Source organism: Solea solea, chromosome 3, assembly GCF_958295425.1.
Source record: "Solea solea chromosome 3, fSolSol10.1, whole genome shotgun sequence".
Taxonomy (NCBI): domain Eukaryota; kingdom Metazoa; phylum Chordata; class Actinopteri; order Pleuronectiformes; family Soleidae; genus Solea; species Solea solea.
This window is the reverse complement of record NC_081136.1, coordinates 7,433,277-7,445,770: the sequence shown is the minus strand read 5'-3', so window position 1 is coordinate 7,445,770 and position 12,494 is coordinate 7,433,277. Positions and strand designations below refer to the sequence as shown.

Sequence of the window (12,494 nt, the reverse complement as noted above, 5' to 3'; positions counted from 1 at the left end):
GGAGGCAGCAGAAAAGGTGTCACAGATATAATTTGGACAGAATCCTTCAGATTTCATTTTTGGACTAAGTGTCAGCCTTAGAATGCGATAGGCTGGCTACAAATTTGCTCAAAGGAACAGTTGAGCAGGTGTACCTAATAAAGTGGCCATTGAGTGTAAGTATTCATGTCCACACATTGTCCATCTGTCTTAGCGAGATAGGGTCAGCAGCCACAGTGGTGTGTTAAGGGCAGATCATGTCTGACAGATTAGCCAAGGTCTTTTTTTTTTCCCTCGCCGCAGCGTTCGATTTCTCACGGTGCGGCACCCGCCATCCCATAATGAAGTCTTTGAGCAGTGACTTAGCACCAAGGACAGGTGGAAAAGAACAGAGATCGCCCACCACTCATACTAATGACAGCTGGTCTAATATCAGAGAGCGGACCGATTCTCCGCGGGCTTCTTTTGCGCGTAATCATGCCAGATCATTTTGCCACGGACACACCCATTTCTCCTTGTTTAGTTTCACACACTGACACACTGTCTCTTCTCAGTGGAATCCCTGTATGTAAGATGATTTAACAACACCATTTCTCAGGGAAAAGCGGTTGTAAACACATTGCCGGTAATGTTTGCTCCTCCTCAGCTCTGTTTTTAATGAGAGGAACTAAAGCAACAAATTCCCTACTGTTAATGAGTGTTGATTTCTTTGCATTGAGCTGATTGGGGTGTTGTTTGTCCACTAATGGAGCTCTTAGGGCTCTGGAGTGGCTGTTCAAAAACAAAAAAAGAAAAGTGCTAAATTAACTCAGAGGACTGGCGGAAACTGACAAACCAACAAAGCAATAGAGCTGTTTTTTTTGTAGTTTTTTTAACTTCACACTGATGAGTTGGCTTTGTGCGAGAACAAAGTGAGCAGTACACACTTTAATGGACTGGTGAATGCGCACTGTGTTTCCCCTATAATAATAAAAAAAAAAATAGATGTCACCTTTAACACCTAAGCCTCAAAATGGTCTGGACATTTTTTTTTGCTTATTTTAACCATAAAATGGCCAGAGAATGTCCTTTGAGTAAGTTATTTACAATTTACTGCATGTTAAAATTAAAATACTGCATTAACAATTTAAAATGAAGAAAAAGAAAAAGGTTTATTGAGGAAAAAAACACTGTAGTTGTGCATGAACACCAGATTTTGTTAAATTTGAAATTTGAACAGTAAAACACATATTTAAAATAACATTTGTTAGAGTCTTTGTCTCAGTGTCCAAATACAGGTCAAAAAATTCGAACAATTTACAGACATTTATCCAACTCTTTTCTCTCTGGGGACCAACTTACTCTGATTCCCCGGCTTCCTGCAACAGCGTGAGTGGAATTACCTTAATAACCACACGTTGGCTTTGACGTTCCTCAATGGCAACATTTGGTATTTTATCGTGAAAAGCACAACAAACTTCAAACTGCATGAAATGCCAGTTACATCCTGATTAATACTTTTTATGTCAGACTGGTAAAATATCAATGTAGTGATGAACAAACTAACATTTAATCTCTCTCGATCTTGTTTATAACAAATGATTTCCTCCACGGAGAGGGGCAGCCTGGTCACAGTGACTCATGAATTTCATTCATGCTTCAGACAAAAGTAAAAATGACTACAGAATGTATGAGTATTTCAAGTCCTCTTAACTGGATCATCCAACAGATGTTGCTGTGTTTTTCAAAAAGGGACTCTGTCCTTGAAAAATATTCACTGCGAATTCTACCATTTAAAAAAAAAGACTTGGTGACAGATTTCTCACACAATACCGGCACGTCACAGGGGGCTATATAATTCATATTTAGCCCTGGAATCTTGTAGCAATTTAAACCAGACCTGTCTATACATGATTTTTCATAACATGAGTGAACTGCAGCCTTCAATAAAGCAGATCAACCCTTAATGAAAAAGGTACAGGCCACAGATGTGGGAAAAGAAATGTAAACGGGAAATCAAGTCTGTATGGATATGGTGAAATCAACATCAGTCGTTGTCTTGTGTCTCGTTATTCTGCTTTAAAACGACAACCACACAGACAGTAAACTGAAGGTAGTGTGTGGCGTCTTGCACTGTTAAACATTGCCATCTAGTGGACAAAAGAGGAAACTGAATTACATGGCTACTTGCGCCCCTGTATTTTCTCAGGTGGTACTCGGTATAAAAGGTTTTAGAACCATTTGAATAGAACATTAAAAGATGTCTTCATTGTGTGTGTTTGCAGTGTGTTTGGTCACATCAGCTACAGGTCGGACTGGGAGCTGGTCAAAGTGGACTTCAGGCAGTCTTTTCCCCGTCAGTGCACTGAGTCTGACTACGACTCCTGGCTGCTCACAGATCTGCAGGTAACACATAAACACATACACACACACACACACACATATTCGTATCTTTAAAAGAAAAAGAAAAAAAGTCTCCACGCGGCACTGTTTGCTTTCAGGGAGAGAAGTGCATCATGGGCCAGGAGCGGAGTTTCAGGAAGAGAAAGGACACAGCGTTCTGCATCAAAGGAAAGAGCTACACCTCGGCTCTGGTCACGAAACCCTGTCAATGTGCAGAGAGAGATTTCAACTGGTGAGGCCTTAAGAATCACTTCATGACTTCTTTCAACTTTACTGGACCAGTGGGGAAACTGGGTCATTAGAGCAGAAAGTAGCATATGCCTTTGTGTGTCTGTGTCTGTGTGTGTGTGTGGAAACAAAAATATGAGCACATTAAAATTAAATTAACATTAAATTGTACAGAAGAGTATTAGGGCCACATGTAAAATAAAATAAAAATGTTTTGAAAGAAAGAAAGAATAAAAAAACAGCATGAATTCTGAGAAAAAAGTCAGAATTCTGTGAACAAAGTCAGACTTCTGAGAGAAAAGTCAAAATTCAGAATGGGTCACAGCTTACACTGCCTGTTCCCTTAATTATTAAATGTGTTATTTATTATACAAATATACGTAGATACTTCTTCTTCTACTTGATGGAGAAGACGTTCCATGTCTGCTTTAGTTTTAGCTTTTTTTCTACAGCTAAATCACGTCATGTCTGTGGTGCGTGTGTGTGTGTTTAGTGACTACGGTTTTGAGCGGTCCCAGAAGGAGGGCGACCGCTGCTTCGCTGACTTCTGGCACGATCCCGACTCACCGCCTGAAGATTGCCACCTGGGACAGACCTACGAGTCCACCACTGGGTCTGCATATGTCCACATACACACATTCTTAGTGAGGACAGTCATAGACACCATGCAATCTCTAGCCCCTGCCGTAACATTAACCATCACAACCAAATGCCTAATTGCCCCAAATTCTAACCCTCACCTAAGTGTTAACCCACAAATGTCCTCACTCCCTATCATAAGTTGTTTGGTCCTCACAAAGATACCCATACAAGAACACACACACATGTTTGTGCGGCATCTGTAGCAAGGACACGTGAGAGAATGTGAGGAGCAGCCAAAATTGAATGTCCTCACTTTCCCCAAATGTCTTCACTCCCTATGGTTTGAAGAAAGGTCGACTGTTCAAACTCACAATCTGATCCTGTCACGGCTTAGCAGACATGTCCACACTCTCACATCTGTCCTCTTCTGCTGTCCTTCAGCTACAGGAAGGTGATATTAAACGCGTGCGAAGGAGGGCTAAACAAGCAACAGAGTGCCAAACAGCATAACTGCCCTCTACTGCCCCCTAGAGGACTATGGGTCGGCATCAAGGGGCAGATGCTCGCCGTGGTGCCTGGCGACGATATAACATTTATCGTCCACCAGGAACAGGTAGGTTCGATGAAAGGCGTCTTCCTGTTGGTTTGTCCCGTCTCCATATGTCGAATGTGCTGAGCTGTGTCATTGCTCTCTCCAAACCAGGGCGACACCAGCAGCACCAAGTACCAGGTGGACCTCGGCGATGGTGTCAGGGCCATTTACCAGAACCTGACGGTGACTGATGAACCCATCCAGCATCGCTATGAAAAGCCAGGCATTTACAGGGTCACGGTGAAGGCGGAGAATATGGCCGGGCACGACGAGGCCACCATGTACATCCAGGTCACAGGTTGGTTTCTTTGACTTTCATGTTTTCCTGTATTTTGCTGTGTCTGGAATCTTTTTTTTTTGTTTGTTTTGTTTTAAAGGAGTCAGTGAAGGTTTGGTTCCTGAAATCGCACACTCTGTCAGCAACCTCGCAACTCCTTTGACCTAAATTTGTTTTTACAAGTGCCAGAGAAAAAGATGATGAACACATTGTTTTGTTCTCTCACTTCCTCAAACGCTCAGCCCCTGCTGTGAAGAAGACGGGATTGGGTCTCGTTTTCTTTTCCTTTCTTTTTTTATTTTTATAACTCTTCATTTTTCACTTCCCGGGCACAAATGATTACCTTACCTTGTCTGACACTTGAAGTTTCATTATACAAGGCAAATCTGTGATACCTCAGTCAGCAAATATGTTTTTCTAGAGCTTTAAAACTCAAAGTTCTACCTTTGTTGTAAAATTGATAGTCTACCAACATACAGGCAGCCCCTAAAACTTGTGACCATAAAGACCAAGGTATGAATCCGTGGAAAACCAGAACAACGTTGGCCCTCATTTTAGTTCACGCAACTCTGTACAGACAGGAAACACAGATAATATAAGATTAATTTAAATTTGTTCTTAAATACTGTACTTCTCTAATTGTGGCACTTGATTGACTTGATTTCATGAATTCCGTTCTAGCTCCGCTTCAAGAAGTCCACCTGGAAGTGGTTCCCATCGCAGAAAGAAACCAAGAGGTTAATCTGTCGGCCATTGTTCTCCCCACTGAGGCCAACCTGACTGTCTTCTACTGGTGGATAGGAGACAACCTGCAGGTAAAAGGATGCACCACACGCAACATTTTCAAGCATTCGATCAAACATAGGTGTTATTTTCAGAGGTCCAGAGAACACTGGATCTGTTTACATGTATGCTGAAAGTCAGGTTTTAGTCAGACTAAGATAAATATATATATATTTTTTTAATGTCATGTGAACATGTTAGTCTGACTAAAATCAAACTAGTCTTAATCGGACTAACATACCTGGATAATGCAATTCATAGTCCGATTGCCCCTGCATGAATACGATTAGTCGGACTGGAGTCAGGCTTGGCGTTCTCCGCATGCAGCAAAATGTCCTCCCCGGTCTTTGTCCCGGAAGTAGAAGGAGGCGACCTATAAACTGTAATTCTGTTGCTGGAAATCATGCGGCATCGGCTTATTTGTAGTACAATTAATATGTACAGCAGGTGCGGAACATACAGAACCAAAGCACGATCCATCTCACCGCTCCTCTTGCTGTTCGCTGTTTGTTTTTCTGTGACGTAAAGGTCAACAGGAAACTGATTCAATACACGCTAGCTTATAGAGAGATACAGCAACCGAAACTCGGACTCAATAGGTTGTCCGATTGCCTGTTTTCGTCGGACTAAGGCCTTAGCTCGATTAAACTGTGCATGTAAACATACTGAGTGTCATATTACTGCTAAACACTCACCTCTTGTTGGCTTTTGCACTTTTTTATACGTATTCTGTCATGCAGTATTTGTTTTCATGCTATGTATTAATAAACTTCACTAATAAAGTTGATACAAATGATGAGTAGCCCAAATTCATCAATACAAGACAACCCTGTGATACCTGCTGTGACTCTGTCTCACGCAGCCGACGCTGACTCTGCAGAGCAGCCTTTTGACTCGTTTCCCCGAGACCGGAGAGGTTTCAGTCACCGTCCAGGCCTCCAACGGACGATCCATGGTTCAGGATACCAGGACCGTCCAAGTCTACGGTAACGCAGATCTAGTGTATTTGCACACACGCAGCATTTTATCCAGTCAGCAGCCAGAACTCCACAAAGAGGTGGTTGTTGAGCGCGACAGTTGGTGACTTGGAAATAGCAGTTGAACAAAGCAAACACACACTCTTAACTCACTGTCACATCTCATGGTCTTCCTCAGTGCAAGTGGACAGAAAAAAAATCTTCTTTATGGCTCATTTTTAATGAAACGTTTCTTTGTGAATGCGTTCAATGATCGCTAACTCCTCCCGTGTTCTGTCATGTCCCAGATAACTTCCAGGTCATCCCTCTGAGCTTCAGCAGGAACCTTGACCACTTCAACCCAAACATCCCAGAGTGGCGAGAGGACATTGGCCAAGTGGTCACCAAAATACTCGCAAAGGTTAGACTTTTAAGTAACATGTTTGTTGTTGTTAAGACATAGATCTAATGTATATCTACAATCAGGATTACATTTAATGGACATCTCAATTATCTCTGATCTCTGTGTTTCTTTGGGTCCAGAATTTGCCTCCTGTACGTTGAAATGATTTAAATTCTGCTGTTGAATTTCAGACAGTCCTCATGGACCATGTGACACAGGAAGTTGGTATAAAAACAAACTAGATAACAGGCTCTTTTTTTTTTTAAATTCAGTTACGTTTTTTGACATTGTTATTGGTCGAAACAGTGTAATTTAGTTGGGAATTCTGAGTCAGTATTACCAATTTCCTCATTGCCATATCATGATCTGCTTTTGCAATCTAAATTTTGATATCGATATTTCACCAAATCGATATTTTGACCCACTCACTAGTGTTTTAATTTCACATTTTTTTACTCATTAACACATTAACCATGTGACCTCAGATCACAGGTGTCCCTCAGGAGTCCCTGGTTACCGTGGTGAAGCCGGACCTCCCCACCACCGCCGACCTGTACATTCTCCCACTGAACAGCAAACCAGCCAAGAGGAACTTGTTTGTCGATAAGGTACAGACAGATAAAAAATAAATGACCACATCAACCACTTCTGGATATTTATTTATTTATTATTATATATTTTTTTTTTTACTTTTCGCTGATTGAATATTTTCATCATCCTCAGCGAATTCCAGCCATAATACAGGCCTTCAATGACCACAATGTGAGCTTTGTGGTGCGGGGGGGTCTTCAAGTTCTGGTCATGCTGGCTGACCCAAATGCAGGTTAGTATTTCCACGTCATTTTGTCCGCTTTTGTAAGTGCAATTTTTTTGTGTTTGTTTTTTTGTTTTTTGTTTTCTTTTTATTGATAATTGCATGTTATTGATTTATTTCCAAGGGCTAATTGCTAATGACTCAGCAGCTGCAGCAGCAGAGACGGGTGCGTTCATGAACCATACACCTGCAGCTTTCCACCTCTTAGATCCCTGCGCCTTTTACTTTCCTGGTTTCCTAACTAATCTGAATCTTCTCAAGTCTGACCCTGTCTGTGCTGTGCTGTGCTGTGCTGTGCTTTTTAATCCTCCCGGGTTTTTACCTCAGTGAATTTAACATGGTTGTGTAATCTGTGCAGGTGGTTTAGTTAAAAAAAAATCTGACTAAGACTTTATTGCAAACCTTCTATGCCTCCTGCTCAGAATATCTTCATATATTGTGTTCTTCATGGGTGTGTTTGTGTGGCTCATGAAACTAGGTTACCACGGAGCAGCTGGAGGTCCAGGAATTTGGGCTCTTGCAGTCATTTTTCTTATTAGCATCATTGCCACCGGTTCCTTCATCTTGTACAAGTTCAAAAGGTGAGTCAAGCCCCGTCAAGAACCTGTCACGTGTCATTCAGCCCAAAAAAGATATGTCTGCATGTTGTCTGTTATTTTTTAATATTACTTTTGACATAATACTGTATCTTTTTTATACAACATAGCAATGAAAGGCTGCTATTCTGTCGTATATTCGGATGCTCTCTATTCTAATGGAGTACGACAGGACGTAATATTAGCGCTGCAACTAACGATGAATTTCATAATCGATTAATCAAGTACTTGTTCGGTCTGTAAAATTCCATAAAAATGTTGACCAAACCTGGAAATGATGATGTTTCTGAAATGTCTTCTTTATTTTTTTTGTCCACAAACCAAAATGATTCACTTTTAATGATTTATTTGTCACATGAAGCATGAAACCACAAAATATTCACATTTAAGATGCAGAAAAATCTGAATCTGAATGACTCGATGATCAGAATAGTGGATGAATCATTTAGTGATCGATAAATAATCAAATAATCATTGCATTCTTTCATAATATCACATTGTTTTTGTTCATGAAGACAGAATAATAACAAGTATTACATGAATTACCATGTTGAAACGTGTGAATGGGTGAAAACTGTAGTGTAAAGCAGTTCATTAAGCCTAGAAATGCTCTATATACAGTCAATACAGACCATTACCAACTCTTCTTCTTCTGATTGATGAGTTTTGTACTTGTACTTTGTTACATTACAACACTGTTGTATATTTATAATATACAGTATATCCCGATATACAGCTTTTTATATATATTACCTCATCGCATATTTATCCTTCATCACATTTTGTAGCAAAAGATGATTCACAATGTGTGAAAACAAACTGCATGCGTTTTTTTTCACCCCGCACTTGACTAACTCACCAGCTGCACCTGCTCGTGTCCCAAACACATATATTCACCCTTAAAAAAAAGTCACTTAAATGAAAACAAAAACTAAGACCTCCATCTTACAAAAACAACAAATCCCACAGTCCTTGGCTTAGGACTGAGGATGCCTATCCCCCGCTGTTTTTCAGGAAGCTCCCGGGCAGCCGCAACGTCTACGCGCAGATGCACAACGAGAAGGAGCAGGAAATGACGAGCCCCGTCAACCACAGCGAAGACACCCAGCACATCATCCAGGGGGAGGAGTTCATTGACGACGACCTGGACTCGCAGACTCTAGGTAACGCAGGAGGTAGCCCCGCCTTCCGTTCCCTTATAAGGACCACTACCACTAACCACTGCTACTAAAACCCAAGCTACTAACACCAGCAGCTAACACGCACCAAGGTACCCGATGACTTTTCACTTCTCCGTCCGTATCACTGGTGCTGCCCAAAAAAAAATAAGAATATTCATGTCATTTACTTTGACCTTCAACGTTGGTCACATGGTGGCGTGCAGTTTGCGAGCATGATGATTAAAATCATCTCATAACCGAAGCATGTCATATCATGTTAGTGTGCCATCATGATTACTGTATATATATAGATGCAGCACAGAATATGTCAGTGACCGAAACTTAACAAAAAGAAGATATAAAACCGCCGCATGGTGACATCCATTATAATAAATCACCTATAGATCCTGCAAAAATCCTGCTCTTACCATTAAATCTATTTAAATAAGCTGCTTAATGATTGTTAAATATAAGGTGATATAAGGCTCAGTGTCTCACCTCTGTTCTGTTTCTTCTCTCTCTCTCTCCCCCCACCCCCACGTTTGTTGCCAGGCAACCATTCAGGTGTGGTCCTGAGCATCAACTCGCGAGAGCTACACAGTTACCTAACCAGCTGATGGCTGCCATGACAACGCTAACAAGCTAGCCTAGCCTAGCCAGCTAACGAGCACAGGGACTCCACTTTGCCTTCCTCCTACTCTCTCTCTACTTTCTTTTTCGCCTCCGCGGACACTTTGCCTCCACACCACGGCCTCCTCAACCCTTCAGTTCCAGCTTTGGTGATTTTTTTTTTTTTTCTCCTTGGAAGGGGCGGAGCCTGGTGGAGGGACGTCCCGTTCGACTCCATCCTTTTCCCTCAGTGTCTTTCTGCTCGAGGACGAGAGAGACTCAGCTTCCCCTCCTCGGCCCTGAAGACCCGTGCTGACGCCCGCTGAAGATAATGATGGTGTCACACCAGGTCACACGCTCTCATCGGTGTTCCAAAAGAAAAAAAAAAGGAAAAGTAAATGTGTGTGTGTGTGTGTGTGTGCGCACTGTGTACACATTTGTAGACACTCAAATCATCAACTGTGTGCACTGGTGCACAGTCGGATTCACAGTGGGAGGGGGTTGAATCATTCGTGGCCACGAGGCAGGCGACTGAAAGTGAGTGGTGTCCAAACGCCACTGTGTTCAGGTGATTTTAAAGGGATAGTTCTGGGGTTTTGACGTGGACTAGCCTGAGACACAGAGACTCTGACTGAAAACACAAATTTAAGCAACTTAACAAAAGCCTTTCCTAATCAAATCTTTGCCGATTTAAGCCGTCAGTAAGATGTTCACCCTTTTATCTTGTTATCAAACAGATTTTTCTGACCTGTTTCCACTGAGAGCGAGTCTCCGTGTCTCAGACGCAGAGCGCAGTGAGGCACCGACCATGTGTCGGTCAGTGCCTCGTACGAGCACACTTCAAAACTCATCAACTATCTCTTTAAAGTACTAAATGTCTTTTTACTCTTCCCTCCTTTCATTACACTCTCTCTTGGTTTCTCCCCGTATTTACTCGACACTCCCTCTCCAAAGGCAATAATGTTCCCTCAACGGAATGTAGGATTTGTCGATTTTACCCTTGTGAATTTGCAAAGGAGTAATGTGCACATGCAAAACACAAGAGGGCGGTGTTGCACTCTGTTAAAAGCCCACTCACAGGTACTTGACTCACTCACCTGCTTTCATTCACACCGTTCTCCTTCATCCACCCGTTCACACGCGTGTTTCTTAACTTGCACGCGTCACCTCCTCCCGTACGAGCTCGTCGTCTGTCCCACGGTGCCTAAGACAGCAGAGGGTAATCTGCTCGCTGACCTTTCCTGCTTTCAACTGTATTTATTTCTGATAATCGCCTGCCCTTTCTTCCTCTTCTTCTTCCTCCTCCTCCTCCTCCTCCTTTTTCTGCTCCACAAATTCTGGGTGAAATAAAAAGAAATAAAAAATCATTCCCCTGGAGACAAAGGTCGCCGTCATGGAGGGAAGGTGTAGTTGATATATTTTACTGTATCAGCCTATATTAGGCGTAGCCCATGGTGGAATGGTGTCTCCTTAACGGTTTTGGTTTGTTGTATGTAAATGTGTAAATATGAACAATCTCCACTTTGTATATATATATATATCTCCATATATATATATATATATTACCTTTGACGTGTGTGTGTGTTTTACACGACTACTTTTTTGTTTTGGGGCAGTTTCCAGAATTTGAGCAGTTTTCATTCTTTTCCAGTTTCCTCAGCACCGTTGCCTGCTTCACATAATATCCACTTTTCCACGTTTTCTGTGTAACTTGATGATTAAGATAACTTTTTGGTCTTCATTGTGAACTGGGGAACCATTTTGTCCTATAAAGACACTCACAACCACACGATGTAAACGGATATTTTTGATACACTTCTCGTGTAAACACTGGCGAGTGTTTGGGTTGCCTTTTCTTTGTTTTTGTTTGTATGATTGCACTAATTGTGTGAGAAGTGCCGTCGACACGTACTGGGCAGCTGCACAAATCGACTCTGACTCTGGATCCAAAAGGGGGTCTTAGGGGGTGAAAGGCTTCTTACCAGCCACCAACGCTTTTACCGTCACCACGGAGATCAACCGTCCTGTTTCGTCCTGTGTTTGCCGCAGCAGATCACGTTCACCCGTTCTTATTTACACCATGATTCATCTTTTGTACATATTCTGCACATGTTCTTAGTTCTCTAGTGATGTGTCGTCATTGTATCAATGTCCTCTTAAACAAAAGGGGAAAATGGGAATTATGGAAATACAATATAATAGTGAAGGAGTTTCACAGATGATGGCACTGACCTTGTTTTTTTTGTTTGTTTTTTTGGTCCACACAGTTTTTCTTGTTTTAATATTATTTTCCTCTTTTCTTGCTGTTTGTTTGATCGCTTGTTTTTGGAGATAAAAAACAGTTGTGTGTCCTCATCAGGAAGCATAGTGCACTCAACCTGCATCCTGGAATAAATCTCTACCATAACTTGTACGCCTGCTGGTTTCTCACATAGGTTCACACCTCATGCTGGCAACAGAGCGACATGTATTTTCTTCTGTGTCTTTTGAATCCAACTGTCTGAGATCGAGAGGACAGCCTGACCACCTGGTTGTATCTTCTTTTTCACTCAGTCTTATTGTGTAGACTTAATAACAGTCGTAAGGGGGTAAAGTGGAAAATATGTACAACAGCAATTCAAAACATCGTAAGAGCGTGGTTGCCCTGTTTTGTTTTTCACCACATTGTTAAAAGTAAGAACGATGAGGAGCATTTTGTCAGTTGGATTTTTTCATCAGCTACCGTGGCACAAACGACATGAAACAGCATCTTGCGACGGAGACACACAAGAGGAGAACACAAATAGACTTAAGGTAAGTCTGATGTCAACACGTTCTGTGGCAATAACACAACTTCTGAAGGTGGAAAAATTGCTGCAGCTGAGGCTTCGTTTGTGTGTCATACAATTAACTGTGGTGTTTATAATTTGGTATGAAAACGTGGTAATTTGACGAAAAAAAAATGTCTGACTGTTATCTTGTCGCATTGATCAAGTTTCAGTTGGACCGAACAATCTCAGAGCAGAATAAAAACCTGTTGCTGCCTCCTCCAAGGGGAGCTGTTTTCTACATTGAATATTTTCATAAAGACGTCTTCAGGGCGGGACTATAATCAATCACAGAACATTTGTTTTAGACCTATGGCAAAGTTATA

General features: G+C 41.7%; 1 protein-coding gene across 11 annotated transcripts in view; it reads left to right on the top strand.

Moving 5' to 3' along the window:
- Positions 1-11,774, top strand: part of sorcs2 (sortilin-related VPS10 domain containing receptor 2) — a 292,242-nt gene extending 280,468 nt beyond the window's left edge. For 2 of the 11 annotated variants that reach the window (XM_058625361.1, XM_058625351.1), the window contains exons 15-28: positions 2,244-2,364; positions 2,460-2,593; positions 3,083-3,202; positions 3,613-3,784; positions 3,875-4,061; positions 4,722-4,855; positions 5,686-5,809; positions 6,088-6,200; positions 6,668-6,790; positions 6,906-7,005; positions 7,121-7,162; positions 7,475-7,577; positions 8,562-8,755; positions 9,561-11,774. In XM_058625361.1, the coding sequence (XP_058481344.1) occupies positions 2,244-2,364; positions 2,460-2,593; positions 3,083-3,202; positions 3,613-3,784; positions 3,875-4,061; positions 4,722-4,855; positions 5,686-5,809; positions 6,088-6,200; positions 6,668-6,790; positions 6,906-7,005; positions 7,121-7,162; positions 7,475-7,577; positions 8,562-8,755; positions 9,561-9,664 (1,771 nt within the window). In that variant the 3' untranslated portion in view covers positions 9,665-11,774. The other 9 variants (XM_058625358.1, XM_058625356.1, XM_058625353.1 and 6 more) reach the window with 9 other exon arrangements.
- The last annotated feature ends 720 nt before the right edge of the window (positions 11,775-12,494 follow it).